We start from the raw sequence: 21,038 nt of genomic DNA, 5'->3' as shown, positions 1-21,038 counted from the left end.
GCCGCATAAATAAATGAAAAGTTCCTTGCTTTGTTCAGAGTATTAGGATATGCAGTTTGGTGATCTGCCTGAAGTGTACCTGAAAGGACTATGACCTCTATTCACCAAAAGGAGGCTGATCCACAGAGAGTGGGTGCATCTATATCTACAAAGACTCCTTCATCTTCCCCAGATATCTCCTCCAAAGTGGTATCTGGCTTATCCCTCAGAAGGCTGTATAGGTTTAGTAATATCCCATGTAAACAAATGTAAATATCCTTGCTGGATCCCTTTAGGAAGGACCAGCACAACAGATGCATTTGTTATAGTATGAGGTGATATTGGCAATGGGGAGAGCCTAATTTGCAAACTTGAGGTTCATGGTGGTTTTGAAAAGACTATCGATCAAGTGGTCACACAGCAATTCAGTGAAAGTCACCCCCATTGGTGGGAAAGGAATACTTTATAGAAGACCCATACTTATAGTTAGACATTCTGTTTTCTCTGACTTTATAGTGACATAAAAACATCTCGTATCATTTATTAGTGCAAATAATCTTAGTTATTTTCTTTCTTTCTATTTTTGAGATAAGATCTTGGCTCACTGCAACCTCCACCTCCTGGGTTCAAGCAATTCTCCTGCCTCAGCCTCCGGAGTAGCTGGGATTACAGGCACCTGCCACCAAGCCCGGCTCATTTTTGTATTTTTAGTAGAGACAGTTTCACCATGTTGGCCAGGCTGGTCTCAAACTCCTGACCTCAGGTGATCCACCCTCCTCAGCCTCCCAAAGTGCTGGGATTACAGGCATGAGCCACCATGGCCAGCCTTTTAGTTTCTTTTCTACACACTCTTTGAATTTTTTTTTTTTTTTTTTTTTGAGATGGAGTCTTGCTCTGTCCCCCAGGCTGGAGTACAGTGGCACGATCTCGGCTCACTGCAACCTCTGCCTCCCTGGTTCACACCATTCTCCTGCCTCAGCCTTCCAAGTAGCTGGGACTACAGGCGCCAGCCACCATGCCTGGCTAATTTTTTTGTATTTTTAGTAGAGACGGGGTTTCACTGTGTTAGCCAGGACGGTCTCGATCTCCTGACCTCGTGATCCGCCTGCCTAGGCCTTCCAAAGTGCTGGGATTACAGGCTTGAGCCACTGTACCCAGCATACTCTGAATTCTTTAGGATAAAATCAGTTCAGGGCAAAACAACAAAACACACATTAAGTAAATATACAAAAAAGATATTTCTGAAGTCATTGAGAAATTTACTTACCAATTACTTGAAGAAATTCTGTGTTGCTGATTTGTGAGTCACTGATGCTAAACGTTTCCTCTTGTCTTACCTCTCCCAGTAAAAATCCTTCCTAAAAGTAATTAAAGAAAATAGTTGCAGACTAAAAATAAAAATGACTTTTACTGAAATTAAGAGGAATTGAGGACATATAAATTTATAATTTTCACAATAATCCAAACAAGCTTCCCATGTAAACCACTGTTCCATAAACCAACAAATAGTCTAAAGCAATCTGAGGTATATCTATTAATTGGATTGTTCCAAAAAAGGATAACAAGATAAAATATTATTTTAATCCCTTCAATTCTTCCCAGTTTTTGGAAGAGTGAATTTCATCACCTAAATCTTTTTTTTTTTTTTTTTTTGAGACGGAGTCCCGCTCTGTCGCCCAGGCTGGAGTGCAGTGGCCAGATCTCAGCTCACTGCAAGCTCCACCTCCCGGGTTTAGGCCATTCTCTGGCCTCAGCCTCCCGAGTAGCTGGGACTACAGGTGCCCGCCACCTCGCCCGGCTAGTTTTTTGTATTTTTTAGTAGAGACGGGGTTTCACCGTGTTAGCTAGGATGGTCTCGATCTCCTGACCTCGTGATCCGTGCATCTCGGCCTCCCAAAGTGCTGGGATTACAGGCTTGAGCCACCGCGCCCGGCCTCATCACCTAAATCTTAAGGATCATAACCAATGCCAAAAAACTCAGGAAGTAGAACTATTTCATAGTTGTTTTCTTGAAATCACATACAATGTATTTCGTTGTTGGAAAAACATCGCTGATGATGAAAAGATAAAGTTAACACAATGACAACTAAATGCTTTTATACGGGCTGGCATAGAAAATTAGGATTTTAGCAAAACAATTTCCTATCATTCACATGAATCTTTTTCTTTAATAAATGCAGAGGTTAATTTATTTACACTTTTGGAGGGTATTAACCATCACAGTTGATTCTAGATTACTTGGCTTATTACCCACTCTTTGTGTACTTGCTGCCATGTTCTGCACAAGCACAGCTGGGAGGAAACATACTCTAAATCTTTTTTTTTTTTTTGAGACGAAGTCTCGCTCTGTAGCCCGGGCTGGAGTGCAGTGGCCGGATCTCGGCTCACTGCAAGCTTTGCCTCCCGGGTTTACGCGATTCTCCTGCCTCAGCCTCCCGAGTAGCTGGGACTACAGGCGCCCGCCACCTCGCCCCGCTAGTTTTTTGTATTTTTTAGTAGATACGGGGTTTCACCGTGTTAGCCAGGATGGTCTCAATCTCCTGACCTCGCGATCCGCCCGTCTCGGCCTCCCAAAGTGCTGGGATTACAGGCTTAAGCCACCGCGCCCGGCCTCATACTCTAAATCTTAAAGTAACTTTCCTATACAGAAGGTTGAACTGAGAAGCTGCCCTGGAATCTCTCTCCCCAGATACCACATGGCTTACTCCTTTCCTTCATTCAGGTCTCTAGTCAAATGGCCCCCTATCAGAGAGGTCTTGCCTGATCAACTTAATGGAAATAGCATCTGCCAGGCACTCTGCCCCTTTTATCTTACATTCTCTTTCTTCTTAGTCTTCTCATTATCCATCATATTACATATTTATAAATAAATACATTTATTATCCCTTGCCAGAATGTAAACTCCATGAGAGCAGGGACTTTGTGCTTGTTCACTGCTCTATCTCATCACCCAGCACAATGCCTAATACTTACTAGGTGCCTCACTAACACTCGTAGAATAAATTTGTTGAAACAATGCCCTTGTACAATATATCCTTCTATTCTAAGTTGATCCTTCAAATCAATTAATGAAGTTTCCTAGTTTAAAAACATTTCCAGTTTAAAGTGAGAATCTATGGGAGTGGGGAAAGACAAGACACTTTACAGCCTAATTTTTGTATTTGATTTGAGGAGGGGGAGTGTCCTAAAATACCAAATCATCACAGAGCATTTCTCAAACTTAAGAAATACGTAGGCTGGGCACGGTGGCTCTCACTTGTAATCCCAGCACTTTGGGAGGCCGAGGTGGGTGGACTGCCTGAGGTCAGGAGTTTGAGACCAGCCTGGCCAATGTGGAGAAACCTTGTCTCTACTAAAAATACAAAAACTAGCTGGGTGTGGTGGTACGCACCTGTAATCCCAGCTACTAGAGCGGCTGAGGCAGAAGAATTGCTTGAACCCAGGAGACAGAGGTTGCAGTGAGCTGAGATTATGCCACTGCACTCAAGCCTGGGTGACAGAGTAAGACTCCGTCTCAAAAAAAAAAAAAAAAAAATATATATATATATATATATATATATATATATATATATATATACTCTTTTAAAAAAAACTCTGAGACCCAAAGGAGTGTCCATGACTACTAATTTGAGAAACACTGCCTAAATAAGCTTGTTTGACCCTATGAAAATCTTTCGGTTATGAATTCTCACGACAAAAGCAGTTTTGTCTTGCACAAGCAAAAGACAAAACCAAACCAAAACCCACTTTCAAAAAATCAAAGCAAAAAAATAATTTCATATTCACACAGAACTTTAGACCTTAAAAACTTAGCTAGATTCCTAGTGTTCTACACTATTGGGTTGCTGGATTTAGCAAAAAAGATACAAGACACACAATAAAATTTTAATTTCAGATAACAAATAATTTCTTCTGTAAGTTTTGGGATATACTTATACTATAAATAAATTGCTATTTATCTAAAATTCAGATTAACTCAGTGTGCTGTATTTCATCTGGTAACCCTACAACAGTCTTCCGTTTGTGGAATAACGACATAACTCAACAGTGACATTAAGAAATTCTAGGTCAGATGCGGTGGATCACGCCTGTAATCTCAACACTTCAAGAGACCAAAGAGGGAAGATGGATTGAGGCCAGGAGTTTGAGATCAGCCTGGGCAACATAGCAAGACTTGTCTGTAATTTTTTTTTAAAAGGACATTCTAAAGCCAAGGATAAGAGGAATGTTTATACATCTACTGGTCTGGATTATCTGAGCCACTGTTACTTTATAGTAGGAGTTGGCAAACTATGGCATGGGGACTAATTCCAGCCTAATGCTTATTAATGTATGGCCTGTAAGCTAAGAATGGTTTCTATGTTTTTATTTTATTTAAATATTACTATTGAGACGGAGTTTTGCTCTTGTTGCCCAGGCTGGAGTGCAATGGCATTATCTCGACTCACCACAACCTCTGCCTCCCAGGTTCAAGGGATTTTCCTGCCTCAGCCTCCCTAGTAGCTGGGATTACAGGAATGTGCCACCACGCCCGGCTACTTTTGTATTTTCAGTGGAGACGGGGTTTCTCCATGTTGGTCAGGCTAGTCTCAAACTCTCGACCTAAGGTGATCTGCCCGCCTCGGCCTCCCAAACTGCTGGGATTACAGGCATGAGCCACCACGCCCAGCTAATAACAGTCACTTGAATGTTTTACTGTCTATAGCTGCTTTCTCCCAATAGCAGAGTTGAATAGTTGCTACAGAGACCATATGGCTTACAAAGCCTACAAAGTTTACTATCTGGCCCTGTACAGAAAAGTATGCTAGCCCCAGGTCTACAGATGAGTGGTTTTAAATTAATTTATTGCCTGGACAAAATAAGTATGTACTACAAAAGTAAATTGTTGGTTCTTCAACCTTAAAATTGAAATTATTTTCAAGGATTCCACATCTGTAATTGTAGGAAAGTTAATATAAACAGGCATGGTCATATAAAACACAGTTACAAACTATTGGCATTGGTGAAAATTTCTATGAAGTCTAGTACCACGCCTTGCACAGAGTAGATATTAAGGCATATCTCTTGAATTAATTTTTTTCAACAGGTAGCTGCTTGTTCTTACAGTAATCTTGCCATATACATAAACTGTGATATTACTAGGCACTCAGGAAATAAAGGACCCATTTTTAATAGTCCATGGACACTAGGGGTATCACAAACCCTTACATATAGAACTATATTACATTATTAAATAGCTGGTTGTAGTACCGTAGGCCATAGTGTTCAAAGCTGCCTCTGGAAAAACCCATGATGTATATACTCCTATTCCTATCATTAAGTTCTACCATCAACACTGAAGGGATGAAAGGTACAATAATTTAATTGCATTCAATTTACTAATGGAATCACCTCTCTGTAAAATCAGTTTTTATTAACAGAAGCTAAGATTGCTGACATCAAACCAAATGCAGTTCCTCCTTCTGCAGTGTACCATTTTGCTTTGTAATGACAACCAAAAACCCCACATATAGGTTTAATGAGTTTGAATCATTCACTGTTAACTTAAAATAATCCCCCAATTTGGTGGCCAAATTATATACCCCCTCTAAGAGAGAAGTGATCTAGTTTCACAAAGCATTTCCAATCAGAGGTCAATGACATTAAAAGACAATTTGTAAAATAAAGGCACTAAAACAGAGAGGATCTGATCCTCTTGTGGGCTCCAAAGCCTATGCATTTCCGATCACTCACTAGTGGGCCTGTCACTTCCCTATTTCACTGTGACTAGTCCCGTGGTCTTAGAACTCCGGCCAAAGAACTAAACACGCAACTTCAAGGAAATACAAAATAGAACCTGCACCTAACGCTCCTGTTTACATTCTCCATTTTGCATCAGGGCGAAGAAAACACACAACCGTGTCTAACAAGTATCAATAGTGACAGCCATGGTTTCACTCGTAGCATCCCCACGACAACCTGTAAGACCGGCGGGTGGGGATGAGCACCTCGCCTTCTGGACTAAACACCCGGCCTCTAGATTCCTTCCCGACCCCGTGCGCCCCTCATAAGTCTAGAAGCCTGATTTTCAGGGAGGGGCAGGCGCTGGGTTTCCACCGAGCGACTCCTGACACTGCAGGAGGCCAGGTGGGACAGCTTTGCTGCATGGGAGGCGGCTCTGCCGGGACGGCCGAGCGGCTGAGAGCGCGAAGCTACCGGGCCCGTCCCAGGGGGGAAGGAACCCCCAGAGGCAAGAGCTCACCGGGGGCGGGAGCCGCCCGGGTCACCAGCTCCTCTGGCCGGCCCTGGTGCCCAGGGGGCGAGCCGCATGAGGTTCCGGCTTAGCCGCGAGCGCCGGCCCGAGACAGAGGCTGAAAGCCCCCAGCGGCTGCGGCAGGGGGCCCGGCACCTACGTGGTCCGCGTTGCTGTTGGCGCTGTGGAAACACACAGCACTGAAGGTGTAGCCCGAAATGGACGCCGCCATGATGGAAATCTCTAGCTCCCCCATCATGCCCCGCGGAGGGCACACGGCCTTCCGGCCGGCCCGACCCCTTGGCATCATGGGAAGTGGAGTCTGCGGCGGGCAGCGGCCGAGGGCCCTGAGCCCGCCGAGTCCTGAAGGCTGAGGAACGCCTGTTCGGAAGGACCCCGGCACCGTATCCTCCGCAGGGGTGTCGCTTCCGACACACCTCAGACAGCGATTGATAATTCCGCAAACAGTTCTTTCCCTTTGCAAGTGAAACTCTTAGTATTAAAAGTCAACATTCTAGCCGGGCGCAGTGGCTCACGCCTGTAATCCCAGCACTTTGGGAGGCCGAGGTGGGCGGATCACCTGAGGTCAGGAGTTCGAGACCAGCCTGACCAACATGGAGAAACCCCCGTCTCTATTGAAAATACAAAAATTAGCCGGGCGTGGTGGCACATGCCTGTAATCCCAGCTACTCGGCAGGCTGAGGGAGGAGAATCGCTTGAACCCGGGAGGCGGAGGTTGCGGTGAAGCGAGATCATGCCATTGCACTCCAGGCTAGGCAACAAGAGCGAAGCTTTGTCTCAAAAAAAAAAAAGGCCAACATTTAGGCTGAGCGCGGTGGCTCACACCTGTAATCCCAGCACTTTGGGAGGCCAAGGCAGGTGGATAACTTGAGCCCGGGAGACAGAGATTGCAGTGAGCCGAGATTGTGCCAGTGCACTCTGGCTCTGTCTCAAAAAAAAAAAAAAAAAGAAAAAGAAAAAAGGCCAACATTTACCAAGCTCAAGGATAAAAGGACAGAGGTAATTCAGGCAAATAAACAGTTTGGTATAGTAGTGACATAATGTGATAACAGATAATACGACTGCTTTGGCTGCAGAGTTGAGACTGTAGTGTCATGGGGTGGGAGGGAAGTGAAATGGTGGTTCAAGGCACCATCATCTCTCTCTCTCTTGGAATTTTGTATCCTCTTACTCACTGAGTCTGAATTGGTGGCAGTTTTGCCTCCCAAAATGGCATGTGGCAATGTTTGGAAACATTATCAGAGATGATAATGCAGAGTCAGGTGCCACTGGCATCTGGTGGGTGGGTAGAGGCCAGAGAAGTGGCTAAAAATCTTACAGTGCACAACGACAGGTCCACAACAAATAATTATCATCAGTGGTGACAAGGCTGAGAAACCCGGTGTTCTGCTGCAGCTTTTAATCTCCTCCTTGCCAAATCTATGCTCAACATAGCAAAATGGTCGACATTTAAATGTAAAAATTAAACCATGTTGCTTCCTGGCCAGACACACAAGTCTTGCCAAGACCTGGCCCCTATTACTTGTCTGACTTCATTACTTGCTACTGCCCCCTTTATTTACGGAGCTTCAGCTACATTGGTCTTCTTTCTGCTTCCTGGACATCCCTAGCTCATTCCACTTTAGGGCCTTTGCGCTTGCTGTTTTCTTTGCCGGGGATGCTTTTCTCCCAGGCAGCTGCATGGTTTACTATTTCCGCCCTAGATGCTTTGATGTGCCACTGAGACCTCCAGTCCACCTTGCAGGATTGATTGATTGCTGCGGGTCAGCTGTCTCCTGTAAGTATGCCTAGTTGAAGAGAGCTTCATTGCCTAAGGCCAGTCCTCCCCTTTGTGGGCATCCAGCATTCAATGCCTGGTTGAGGGAGATGAATACAGGGGAGGGCCAGGAGGATTTGCTGAAGTTCTGTTGTAGTGGTACCTCGGTCCAACTACTTCATTCAGCCAATCCTGCTTCTTTTTCTTCTCCAACAGATGATGACTCTCAGAATACTCCCTAATCAACTTCCTCCCTGTTCATCTCAGTGTCACACTTTGCTCCCTGGGAACAAAACCTATGACAACCTCTTTTAGGTTTTCACTTAGTGCTGCCACCCCCTCAGACAGTCCTTCCCTGGTACACTATCAAGGATTGCAACCTTCACCCTATGTTCTCAGTAGTACTTCCCTGTTTACTTTTCCCTTTACCCCTTATCATCTAGCAGCATCTCTGTGTTATTCATCTTTCCTGTCCATTGTCTTTCTCCCTCTCGGAGCACGTTCTGAACTTCATGAAGACAGGGATTCTTTTATTTTTATTTTTATTTTTATTTTTAGATATAGGGTCTCGCTCTGTCACTCAATAGCTCACTGCACCTCAAACTCCTAGACTCCAGTGATCGTCTTGCCTCAGCCTCCTCAGTAGTTGGGATTATAAACGTGAGACACCACATCTAGCAAAGACAGGGATTCCTGCTTATTTACTGTTGCATGTCCATCATCTGGAATAATGGCTGGCATGTAAATGTTGCCCAATACAGGACTGTAGAATGAATGCTGCATGAAAAAGTGAGAGGGTTTTAGGGGAGATAGTTGTGTTTGATCAGCAGGGTGCTGGAGGGGGATGGAGACAAAAGTAGCTGATAAAAGGTGTAGGCTTGCTAATAAGGAGGTGCCTAGGTTTGCTCACTGAAGAAACAATTTGGGATGTAGGAAATGAGAGAGGAAAGAGAGGCAGATGAACTGGGAAAATTTAGGGGGTGAAGGAGAAAGAGGATGAGAAGAGGAGATGAGTGGCTACAGTGAGGTTCTGGACTTTGGTGACAGAGAGATGAGGATAAAGAATTTTTAGGCTCTGACCAGGCTTGGTGGCTCACACCTGTAATCCCAGCAATTTGGGAGGTCGAGGCAGGTGGATTGCTTGAGCCCAGGAGTTCGAGACCAGCCTGGGCAACATAGTGAGACCCTGTCTCTACAAAAAAATTTAAAAATTAGCTGGGCATGGTGGTAGGCACCTGTAATCCCAGCTACTTGGGAGGCTGAGTTGGGAGGATCACTTGAGCCCAGGAAATCGAGGCTGCAGTGAGTTAAGTGATCATGCCACTGGGCCGGGTACAGTGGCTCATGCCTGTAATCCCAGCACTTTGGGAGGCAGAGGCGGGCAGATCATTTGAGGTCAGGAGTTCAAGACCAGCCTGCCAGCATGGTGAAATCCTATCTCTACTAAAAAGACAAAAAAATGAGCCAGATGTGGTGGCATGTGGCTGAAATCCCAGCTTGTTGGGAGGCTAAGGTGGGAGAATTGCTTGAACCCAGGAGGCAGAGGTTGCAGTGAGCCGAGATCATGCCACTGCACTCCAGCCTGGGTGACAGAGTGAGACCCTGTTTCAAAAAAAAAAAAAAAAAAAAAAAGTAGATCATGTAGATCATGCCACTGTACTCCAGCCTAGGGGATAGAGTGAGACCCTGTCTCAAACAAACAAACAAAAGAAAATCTTCAGCAAAACACCCATAGTGATAGAGCACACTCATGTAGTGGTTATGCTTGAAAACTTTATGAAAGATTGCTTTGGTCCCAATCTCAGCTCCAGAACTTACTTCTATGTGCCCTAGTTAGCTCATCTGTAAAATGAGGCTAATACTAGTATCTACCTCATGTGGCTATTTTTTTTTTTTTTTAATGGAGTCTCGCTCTGTCACCCAGGTTGGACTGCACTGGTGTGATCTCGGCTTACTGCAACCTCCACCTCCTGAGTTCAAGCGATTCTCTTGCCTTAGCCTCACAAGTAACTGGGATTTCAGGCACCCACCACCACGCCTGGCTAATTTGTTGTATTTTTAGTAGAGATGGGGTTTCACTGTGTTGGCCAGGCCGGTCTCGAACTCCTGACCTCGTGATCTGCCTGCCTTGGCCTCCTAAAGTGCTGGGAATGTGGCTATCTTTAGGAGTAACTGAAATAATACATTGGATGCACTGAACACAGTTCTTGGCACACAGTGACAGCTGTACGATTGCCAGCCATCATTTCTATTATCATGAATTAGTTTAAAAGGTAAGAGATCCATAGGCATTGACAAAAAAAGATTTCCAAGTACAGTATATCACTGGAATATTGTTAAATGAAGATGTAAAATGCAAACATGCAAATAGTAAGATTCCATTTATATGTATCAATACAATGCAAAGCATTGCATGAGAATGCCACACTTGGCTATGATGGGCCTGAAAGTGGGAACGAGAAAGTCCAGCTTCATTTGGATTATGCCCATTTGAGGAAACTGCGACTTAAGATGTTTAAATTAAGTAACTCACTCAAGGTCATACCTTGTATGGACTAAGTTGTGATTCAAGTTCAAGTCAGTTTGCCTCTACAGTCCATGATCAGTTGGGAAAATGCAAAGGAAAAGAGTGAGTGATGTCAGGCACTGAAGGAGAGGAAAACTGGGCAAGTCTTGGAGGCCTTTCAAGAGGGAATGGGAAACAAGGCATAGCTGGGGCCTGAGGAAGGGCCAAGTGCCAAATGGCTCGCGGAAGGTTTACTCAGAAGCTGCTGCAATGGCCTGAGTGGCCAGAAGGAAGTGAGCCCAGGGACCAGGAAGAGACCAAGAGGAGCTGTGCAGGGAGGAAAGGAGGAGGATGATGCTCCGCTTTGGGTGACACTGTAGATGGTCAGGGACCACCTGCAAACACAGAGGAGAAAGGGTTTGGAGGGGAGGCACGGTGTGGGGATGGTAATGCAAGTGAGTTCAATTTTGAACACATTGAGTTTAATGCAGCAAGGGACATCCAGGCAGCTGCAATACAATAAAATAAGAGAAAATACAAATCTGGAGGGAGAGCAAGAGGTTGGAATCAGAAGTCACTAACACAGGCATATGAAAAGGTGCTCAACATCACCGATCATAAGAGGAATGCAAATCAAAACTATAATGAGATATCATCTCACTCCAGTTAAAATGGCTTCTATCGGCTGGGCGCAGTGGCTCACGCCTGTAATCCCAGCACTTTGGGAGGCCGAGGTGGGCGGATTACGAGGTCAGGAGATCGAGACCATCCTGGCTAACACGGTGAAACCCCGTCTCTACTAAAAATACAAAAATAGCCGGGCGTGGTGGCAGGCGCCCGTAGTCCCAGCTACTCGGGAGGCTGAGGCACGAGAATGGCGTGAACCCGGAGGCAGAGCTTGCAGTGAGCGGAGATCGTGCCACTGCACTCCAGCCTGGGTGACAGAGTGAGACTCTGTCTCAAAAAAAAAAAAAAAAAAAATGGCTTCTATCCAAGAGACAGGCAATAATAAATGCTGGCGAGGACATGGAAAAAAGGGAACCCTTGTATACTGTTGGTAGGAATGGAAATTAGTCAAATCATATTGGAGAACAGTTTGGAGTTTCCTCAAAAGACTAAAAATTGAGCTACCATATGATCCAGTAATCCCATTCCTGGGTATGTACCCCAAAGAAAGGAAATCAGTGTATGAAAGAGATAACTGCACACCCATGTTTGTTGCAGCAGTGTTTACAATAGCTAAGGTTTGGAAGCAACCTGAGTGTCCAAAAACAGATGAATGAATAAAGCAAATGTAGCACATAGACACAAGGGAATACACAAAAAAGAATGAGGGCCAAAGTTGTCTCTCTGCCAAGACAACAGAAACGTGATCATTTGCAACAACATGGATAGAACTGCAGATCATTACCTTAAGTGAAGTAAGCCAGGCACAGAGACAAACATCACATGTCCTCATTTACTTGTGGGATCTAAAAATCAAATCCATTGAACTCATGGACATACAAAGCAGAAGGATGGTTACCAGAGGCTGGGAAGGATAGTGGGAAGTTGGTGGGGAGTGGGGATGGTTAATGGGTTAAAAAAAAAAAAAAAGAATAAGACCTACTATTCGATAGCACAATAGGGTGCCTATAGTCAATAATAACTTAATTGTTTACAATAACTTAAAGAATGTAATTGTATTGTTTGTAACTGAAAGGATAAATGCCTGAGGGGATGGATACCCCTTTCTCCAATGTGCTTATTTCATATTGCATGCCTGTATCAAAACATCTCATGTACCCCATAAATATATACACCTACGTACTCACAAAAATTATTATTTTTTATTTATTTATATTTATTTATTTATTTTGAGACAGAGTCTCACTCTGTCGCCCAGGCTGGAGTGCAGTGGTGCGATCTCGACTCACTGCAAGCTCCACCTCCCAGGTTCATGCCATTCTCCTGCCTCAGCCTCCCGAGTAGCTGGGACTACAGGTGCGAGCCACCATGCCCAGCTAATTTTTTTTGTATTTTTAGTAGAGACGGGGTTTCACTATGTTAGCCAGGATGGTCTCGATCTCCTGACCTCGTGATCTGCCCGCCTCAGCCTCCCAAAGTGCTGGGATTACAGGCATGAGCCACTGGGCCTGGCTGACCTAAAACTTTTTTTTTTTTTTTTTTTTTTTTTTTTTTTTTTTTTTTGAGACGGAGTCTCGCTCTGTCGCCGGGCTGGAGTGCAGTGTCCGGACCTCAGCTCACTGCAAGCTCCGCCTCCCGGGTTCCCGCCATTCTCCTGCCTCAGCCTCCCGAGTAGCTGGGACTACAGGCGCCCGCCACCTCGCCCGGCTAGTTTTTTGTATTTTTAGTAGAGACGGGGTTTCACCGTATTAGCCAGGATGGTCTCGATCTCCTGACCTCGTGATCCGCCCCTCTCGGCCTCCCAAAGTGCTGGGATTACAGGCTTGAGCCACCGCGCCCGGCCCTAAAACTCTTAAAGGCTCACTCAGCCCCAATCAAGCTTGCTTTCTCTAGCATCTAGAACCTAGAAAAGATCAAAACAACCACTTGCCCAGCACTAATTGGCTGTGGCATCAGGTGGTTTTATTGCTCTGTAATAAGGTTACTAAAGCTCTTTCTTGAAATTTTTTTTTTAGACAAAGTTTCACACTGTTGCCCACGCTGGAGTGCAGTGGTGCAGTCTCTGCTCACTGCAACCATCCTCTCCTTGGTTCAAACAATTCTCTTGCCTCAGCCTTCTGAGTAGCTGGGATTACAGGCAACTGCCACCATGCCTGGCTAATTTTTGTCTTTTTAGTAGAAATGGGGTTTCGCCATGTTGGCCAGGATGGTCTCGAAATCCTGATCTCAAGTAATCTGCCTGCCTCAGCTTCCCAAAATTCTGGGATTACAGGCTTGAGTCACTGCGCCCGGCCTTTTGTTTAACCACTATGCACATGGATTTCCATCTGCCATTTTTTTTTTTTTAATACAGAGTCTCACTCTGTCGCCAGGCTAGAGTGCAGTGGCGCAATCTCTGCTCACTGTAATCTCCGTCTTCCGGGTTCAAGTGATTCCCCTTGCCTCAGCCTCCCGAGTAGCTGGGACTACAGGCACCCGCCACCATGCCTGGCTAATTTTTTGTATTTTAGTAGAGACAGGGTTCCACCATGTTGGCCAGGATGGTCTCTATCTCCTGATCTCGTGATCTGCCCGCCTTGGCCTCCCAAAGTGCTGGGATTACAGGTGTGAGCCACCGCGTCTGGCCTCCCATGTGCCTTTTACCTTACCCTATTACTAGTGGCTGCCTGATGATCTCAGAACACCATGTATAGGAGATGCGCTTCCGTTTCTAGGAAGGATTTCTAATGCTGTTTTATCTTTAGGGACTTGCTACTGCGCTTCTGTCTGCCAAGCCAACAGAAACGTGGCTTAGAAACAATGCTTTTTGGTTGGAAGGCAGTCTTGCTAGGGGTCTTTGGGGGCCTTTCCTAGGACATTGGACCAACAGCATTTCATAGCTACTACAGAAAATACCCCAGACTTTGGCCCATAAGATCTCTCGTATTATACTGCAGATCTACCAATGGCAGTCAGACCTAGAGGCAGATGCAATCTCCGGTTCGCGGGTTGGGACCAGTCTTGTGGAACAAAGTCACCTCCGACTTCTGACATGGTACAGGGAGGAAACACACAGAGGTTAAGATTTAGGCAAGAGGCCAAGCGCGGTGGCTCACACCTGTAATCCCTGCACTTTGGGACGGCCGAGATGGCCGAGGTGGGCGGATCACTTGAGGTCGGGACTTGGAGAGACCAGCCTGACCAATATGGAGAAACCCCATCTCTACTAAAAATACAAAATTAGCCAGGTGTGGTGGCGCACGCCTGTAATCCCAGCTACTCGGGAAGCTGAGGCAGGAGAATCGCTTGAACTCGGGAGGCGGAGGTTGCGGTGAGCCGAGATGGCGCCATTGCATTGCACTCCAGCCTGGGCGACAAGAGCGAAACTTTGTCTCAAAAAAACAAAACAAAACAAACAAACAAACAAAACACAAAAAAACCCCAAAACACTTAGACAAGGCCAGGTGCCTGGGTCGAGGCCAGGCATCCTCTCACTTAGCAGTCTTTCTTTCACAACACACTGATCCCCGTGTTCGGCATATTGTGGGGAGTTGCAGGGCATTCCTTTCCCTGGACATAAATTTCCATCGTTTACTGGTGACATCAAATCACAAGAGGCCAGAACGCAATTTTGAAGTCAGAATCTCAGCCAGAAACGAAGTTGGCCTCTTGTCGAGGAGCCAAATAACTGGATGGACGCTCTCATCCGCTTCGCAGACGGGCGCACACGGTGCGGAGGTGAGGTGATTTCTGTGTTTGGGTAGAGCGGCGTCGGCTTTAGGTGTCCACAGTACCGAAGCTAGTCTTTTACCAAAATGCAATATCTCTAATGGTCCCTCACAAACAGCAGTCCCCAAATACAGCCGCGCTTGGACCTCGACGAAGGGGGTACCACTAACGCTTTGGGGAGAGCCCACGGTCCGCGCCGGCGCCTGGAGGCCGGGTACAGCCCGGAGGGCTTCGCGTCCCCAGCCCAGCCCCAGCGCGGGGGATGGAGCAGTCGAGAGGGCGGCCTCCCGCCGCCTAGAGGCGCCGGCCCGCTTGTCCGCTCTGCCTGTGCCCCGTCTCTATGGCGGACCCAACGGCCGTCCAGGACGTGGAGCGAGATGAGCTCGGATGCTGACGGCGGCAGTGGCGCTGAGGTGGCTGCGCTGTCGGACAAGGGCAGTCCCGGGGAGGACGGTTTCGTCCCGTCGGCGCTGGGGACCCGCAAGCAGTGAGTGTGACGCTGGGCAGGGGAGGATGAGCCGTGCCGCCCTGCCTGGGCCCCGAGAAGGGGACGGAGGGGTAGAGACCCAGGGCTCGGGGACAGGGAGACCCTCGGGAGCGTGACGGCAGCAGGGCCACCTGGCGGGGGTCTCAGGGGGATTTGAAAGAGTGGAATCTCCAGGGGTCGCCCTGCGCGGTTAACCGACGTTTCAAGTGATGGGAGCCCAAGGGGCTTGTGGGTGCGGGACAGGCTTTGAAGCTCCTGGGAGGCCTTCTGAGAGTCTCGAACCGAGGCCCAGGCTTGGGGGAAAGGGGGAGAGGGCGAGAGCTGGTCGGCGAGAGTGAGAGACCGAGGGAGAAGTGCTGGGCCTGGGAGCTGAAAAGGCTAAGGGTAGGAGGGGAGGGATGTGGGAGCTAGAAGTGGGGTGGGAATAGCGGATGGCCCGAGGCGGGAGCGAGGAAGAGTGGGGGATCATGGGGTGAGAGAAAGCGATCTGACGTAAAACAGACGCTCAGGAATTATTAAATGAATTAATGTGGGTGGATCAATGACTGCAGGGAACGGCTGGGGAGAGGTAAATTGGCGGGATGAGAGGGAGCAGGGATTCTAGAGAATCATTGTAGGAAAAGACAAGGCAAATGAAAAGGATCCGGAGGACCGGGTGCGGTGGCTCACGCCTGTAGTCCCAGCACTTTGAGAGGCGAGGCGGGCGCATCACGAGGTCAGGAGATCGAGACTAGCCATGACCAACATGGTGAAACCCCGTCTCTACTAAAAACACAAAAATAAGCCGGGGTGGTGGCGCACGCCTGTAGTCCCAGCTACTCGGGAGGCTGAGGCAGGAGAATCGCTTGAACACGGGCGGCGGAGGTTGCAGTGAGCGGAGATCGCGCCACTGCGCTCCAGCCTGGCGACAGAGCGAGACTCCGTCCCAAAAAAGAAAGAAAAGCGTTCAGAGAAAATTTAAACGGAGGGCTAGAAGACTGGAATAGGCAGAGACAAATAGCACGGGAAAGAGACTGTGTGCCTGCACGCTTGAGACCAGATGTGCTTGTTTCATCAAGTTTTGAAGTTGGGTCAGGGACTTAGGGATACGTGGACAAATGTCTGTGTTTTTTTAGGCTAAAACTTATTGTTGTGCGTCAGATACTGTCCTAAATGCTTTACATGTACAGTATAAATGTATTCTGCTTGCCCAGGTATTTCATTCTTTTAACTCAAGGGTGTTAAAAGATTGAACTATGTGTACTTATTAATAACACTAGTGATGTTTTAAACCTCTGTCATAAATAGCTCTGTAATGTATTAGAAACATACATTTAATTCATAATACAGTTTAATTCAAAAGTTTCGCTTTGCATTTCATTGTTTACATAGTTGGGATGCTGTCTATGAGAGAGAACTGCAAACTTTCCGAGAATTTGGAGATACAGGTGAAATCTGGTGAGTTAGGAAAAGAATCAAGTTATAATCTAGAAGATTGTATGTATATGTGTGTGTTTAAACAAATATGTATATATTCAAGTGCTTATACCCAAAGAAAGCCTAAAAATCCTGGGAACCCTGGATTAAGTCTGGCTTTAGTGGGTAGGTTTAAAGTATGTCTCTTCTTTTATTATTTTTTATTTTTTACTTTTTTTTTTTTTTTTTTTTAAGAGAGGTGGGGTATCATTCTGTCATCCAGGCTGGAGTACAGTGGCATGATCATCATAGCTCACTACAACCTGCACCTCCTGGGCCCAAGTGATCTTCCCGCCATAGCCTCCTGGGTAGCTGGGACTATAACTGTGTGCCACCATGCCCAGCAAATTTTCTTTTTTGTAGAGACAGGGTCTCACTGTGTTACACAGGCTGTCTCAGACTCCTGGCCTCAAGCAGTCCTCCTACTGTGGCCTTCCAAAATGTTGGGAGAATGGGTGTGGGTCCTCTTTTAAAATCTCACATTTACATTTGATGACAACATTTCACCCTGTAGTTGTCCTTTTTCAATAAACAATAAAATTTTGAGCCACCAACACATACAAGTGTTAATGCTGATACAGAGAAATGTTAGTAACATACTGACCTTGTCTATTCTGTTGTATTCCTGGAGGTGGTTTCTTCTAAATTACAGTAGAGACAAAGCTTAAGCAGTCACAGATGTTTTCACTTTCAAATAAGAGTTTGAGCATATGGTATAAATAGCTTAAATGGAATGTAGTGGTGACTTTTGCTCTGTACCCCTCAGTTATTTGACTGATTCTCTCTAACAGGTTTGGAGAAGAGAGTATGAACCGACTAATAAGGTGGATGCAGAAACACAAGATTCCATTGGATGCTTCAGTGCTTGATATTGGAACTGGAAATGGTGTTTTCCTGGTTGAACTTGTTGGTACTTTTAGTATTTGTTATTTAGAGACAAATTTTAAAATGAAAATTTTTAAAAGCCCTGCAATTGTGGATATTAACCATGTAAATATAAAACTGTAAAGCAGTCATACTTTGAGAAGTCACATAGTACAAAAGGGAGGCTACATGGATTGTGAGAGAACCTAGGCAATCTCAGTCCTAGTCTTGACCCTTCTGGCTATAGCCTTATTCTTGAGCAAGCCACTTAATTTTTCTAGGCTTCAGTTCTTCCCTAAGGGTTGTAACTAGGTGATTGCTATTGGTTTCTTGTAGCTCAAAACTCTGGAAATATATATATACACACACATACATATATACATGCACACACACACACATATATATATAAATATGACCTTCTGGCATTCCAGTAGGACATACATATCTTAGGTGAGCATATGGTTTGAAAAGCGCATTTTGTCCATGGAACTGTGTTTTGGTAAACATTCCACTGCTAGCTAAACCATCACTGTTGTATGCCTGTAGTGTGCTCTTGCTATGCTGTGTGCTATGGAGGAATTATAAGACTTAGGTTTCATCCTAGATAGTTTTACAGTCTTAATTAGTACAGAAATAAACATAAGAGTGAAATTTGTTGAGTAACCACCAAATGCCAAGCCTCATGTTTGGCACTGGCAACATGAAAATTTAGACTTTGTGCTTGAATTGTTTACATTACAATAGAGTATGGACTGACACAGACAATTGTGCTATCACTTGATGCATGCAGTAATACACTGAATATAGAAAAGAGAGTGATTAATTTTGGAGTGGAAGGATAGGGAAGCATCTTGGAGGAGTTAATATCCAAGTTGGGTGGAAATTTCAAGGACAGTATGGTGACCTAGTGGAGTGTAAAGAGGGAGAAAATATCAACTAATGGAAATATTATCTAAAGGCATAAAGGCTGAAGCAGTATTTTATGTTCTGGGCCTGTAAATAATTTGACAAATTGAAATACAAAGTATCCGTGGGGATGGACAGACATGAGGATTAAGTTAAAGATAGGAACCATATTATGCTTTGCCATGCTTAAGAGCTTCAATTTTGCATTTAGGCTATGGGGAATTGTTAAAGTGTTTTTAGTAGTGGAATATGATTAGAAATACTTGAAATAACCCTTTTTGAAACATTGAGATATAGTATGTATACATTAAAATGCACAAATCAGAAGTGTACAGCTAAGTGAATTATCAGAAAGTGAATACATCCACGTTAACAATCACCTGGTCAAGATGTAAAATATTACAGAACTCTAGAAATTCCCCTTGAACTGCCTACCAATTGTTGCTCTGTCCTTTTTTTTTTTTCAGGCAGGGTCTCACTTTGTCACCCAGGTAGGAGTGCACTGGTGTGATCATGGCGCATTGTAGCCTTAACCCCTCAGGCTCAAGTGATCCTGTCTCCTCATTTTTTGATTTTTTTTGTAGAGACAAGGTCTCACTCTGTTGCCCAGGCTGGCCCTCCTTCCTTTTTAAAAGTAACCACTATCTGCCAATCATGAACCAAAGATGAGTTTTAACATCAGGTTAATTTACCTGTTTTCATTTATACATTTGAAGGTATAAATGAAACTCTTTAGGATGTGCTATTTCTGGTGTCTTTCAGGCTTTTTTTTTTTTTGAGACGGAGTTTTGGCTGTTATCACCCAGGCTGGAGTGCAGTGGCACGATCTTGGCTCACGGCAACCTTCACCACCTGGGTTCAAGCAGTTCTCATGCCTCAGCCTCCTGAGTACCTTGGATTACAGGCACACGCCATTATGTCTGGCTATGTAGTTCATTTTTATTGCTGTATAAGATTCCTTTGTGTCCAGGCACGGTGGCTCATGCCTGTTATCCGAGCACTTTGGGAGGCTGAGGCAGGTGGATCACGAGGTCAGGAGATTGAGACTGTCCTGGCTAACACGGTGAAACCCCGTATCTACTAAAAATACAAAAAATTAACTGGGAGTGGTGGCAGGCACCTGTTTTCCCAGCTACTCAGGAGGCTGAGGCAGGAGAATGGTGTGAACCCGGGAGGCAGAGTTTGCAGTGAGCGGAGATCAGCATGGGCAACAGAGTGAGACTCCATCTCAAAAAAAAAAAAAAAGATTCCTTTGTACAATGATATCAGTTTCATTTATTCTTTGTTTACTTACATAGGTTCTTTTGAGTTTTAAAAGTTTACTGGTAGAGGCTAATGATTTATCCTTCAAGATTAATAGCCTATAGATTGTTTTCTTTCTTTTTTTTTTTGAGATGGAGTTTCACTCTGTAGCCCAGGCTGGAGTGCAGTAGTGCCATCTTGACTCACTGCCACCTCTGCCTCCTGGGTTCAAGCAATTCTCCTGCCTCTCAGCCTCCCAAGTAGCTGGGACTACAGGCTCATACCACCATGTCTGGCTAATTTTTTTGTATTTTTAGTAGAGACAGGGTTTCACCCTGTTGGCCAGGCTGGTCTTGAACTCCTGACCTCAAGTGATCTACCCGCCCTGGCCTCCCAGAGTGCTAGGATTACAGGTATGAGCCACTGTGCCTGGCCAGTTTGTAGATTCTTTTAGGCTTTCTTCACTTATGTACACTATGAATAGTGGCAATTTTATTTTTTTCTTCCCAATCCTTTATAAATTTTCCTCTTATTACATTGTCTAGGACCTGCAGTAGAATGTTGAAAAGAAGTGGTGGTAGAAGACATCGTTCTTTTCCCTTTTCAGAAAATGCTTTCAATATTTCAGTCTTAGGTGTGATGTTAGCTGTTTGTTTTGTAGATAACTCCATATCAGATTTTTTTTTTTTTTTGAGACGGAGTGTTGCTCTGTCGCCCAGGCTGGAGTGCAGTGGCCGGATCTCAGCTCACTGCAAGCTCCGCCTCCCAGGTTTATGCCATTCTCCTGCCTCAGCCTCCCGAGTAGCTGGGACTACAGGCGCCCGCCACCTCGCCCAGCTAGTTTTTTGTATTTTTTAGTAGAGACGGGGTTTCACCGTGCTAGCCAGGATGGTCTCGATCTCCTGACCTCGTGATCCGCCCATCTTGGCCTCCCAAAGTGCTGGGATTACAGGCTTGAGCCACCGCACCCGGCCCATATCAGATTAAAGAAGCTATTCCTGCTTTGCTAAGAGAGGTGTGTGTGTGTGTGTGTGTGTGTGTGTGTGTGTGTGTGTGTGTGTGTGTGTGTGTATGTGTATGTATGTATGTGTGTTTCTTGTTTTTTTTTTTTTTTGAGACGGAGTCTCACTCTGCCACCCAGGCTGGAGTGCAGTGGTACAGTCTTGGCTCACTGCAAGTTCCACCTCCCAGGTTCAAGTGATTCTCGTGCCTCAGCCTCCCCAGTAGCTGGGATTACAGGTGTGCACCACCACAC

The 21,038-nt window shown here is 45.5% G+C and overlaps 2 protein-coding genes across 15 annotated transcripts in view; one reads left to right on the top strand and one right to left on the bottom strand.

The window, feature by feature from the left end:
* The window catches only part of ABRAXAS2 (abraxas 2, BRISC complex subunit), a 30,022-nt gene extending 23,557 nt beyond the window's left edge, over positions 1-6,465 (bottom strand). For 2 of the 4 annotated variants that reach the window (XM_074003041.1, XM_074003043.1), the window contains exons 1-2: positions 6,221-6,465; positions 1,247-1,337 (exon numbers count right to left, since the gene is read on the bottom strand). Coding sequence is in view for 1 of the 4 variants with exons in the window: in XM_005566693.4 (XP_005566750.2) it covers positions 1,247-1,337; positions 6,372-6,443 (163 nt within the window). In the remaining 3 variants the exon portion in view is untranslated. The remainder of the gene's footprint in view (positions 1-1,246; positions 1,338-6,220) is intronic. The other 2 variants (XM_005566693.4, XM_074003042.1) reach the window with 1 other exon arrangement.
* An 8,722-nt stretch (positions 6,466-15,187) lies between these two features.
* The window catches only part of EEF1AKMT2 (EEF1A lysine methyltransferase 2), an 89,017-nt gene continuing 83,166 nt past the window's right edge, over positions 15,188-21,038 (top strand). For 4 of the 11 annotated variants that reach the window (XR_012418257.1, XR_012418259.1, XR_012418258.1 and 1 more), the window contains exons 1-3: positions 15,188-15,316; positions 16,688-16,753; positions 17,563-17,681. Coding sequence is in view for 8 of the 11 variants with exons in the window: in XM_045362252.3 (XP_045218187.1) it covers positions 17,625-17,681 (57 nt within the window). In the remaining 3 variants the exon portion in view is untranslated. The remainder of the gene's footprint in view (positions 15,317-16,687; positions 16,754-17,562; positions 17,682-21,038) is intronic. The other 7 variants (XM_074003035.1, XM_074003037.1, XM_074003040.1 and 4 more) reach the window with 3 other exon arrangements.

Source organism: Macaca fascicularis, chromosome 9, assembly GCF_037993035.2.
Source record: "Macaca fascicularis isolate 582-1 chromosome 9, T2T-MFA8v1.1".
In the NCBI taxonomy this organism is placed as follows: domain Eukaryota; kingdom Metazoa; phylum Chordata; class Mammalia; order Primates; family Cercopithecidae; genus Macaca; species Macaca fascicularis.
Note: the sequence above shows the minus strand (reverse complement) of the source record. Positions and strands in the feature narration are given on the sequence as shown.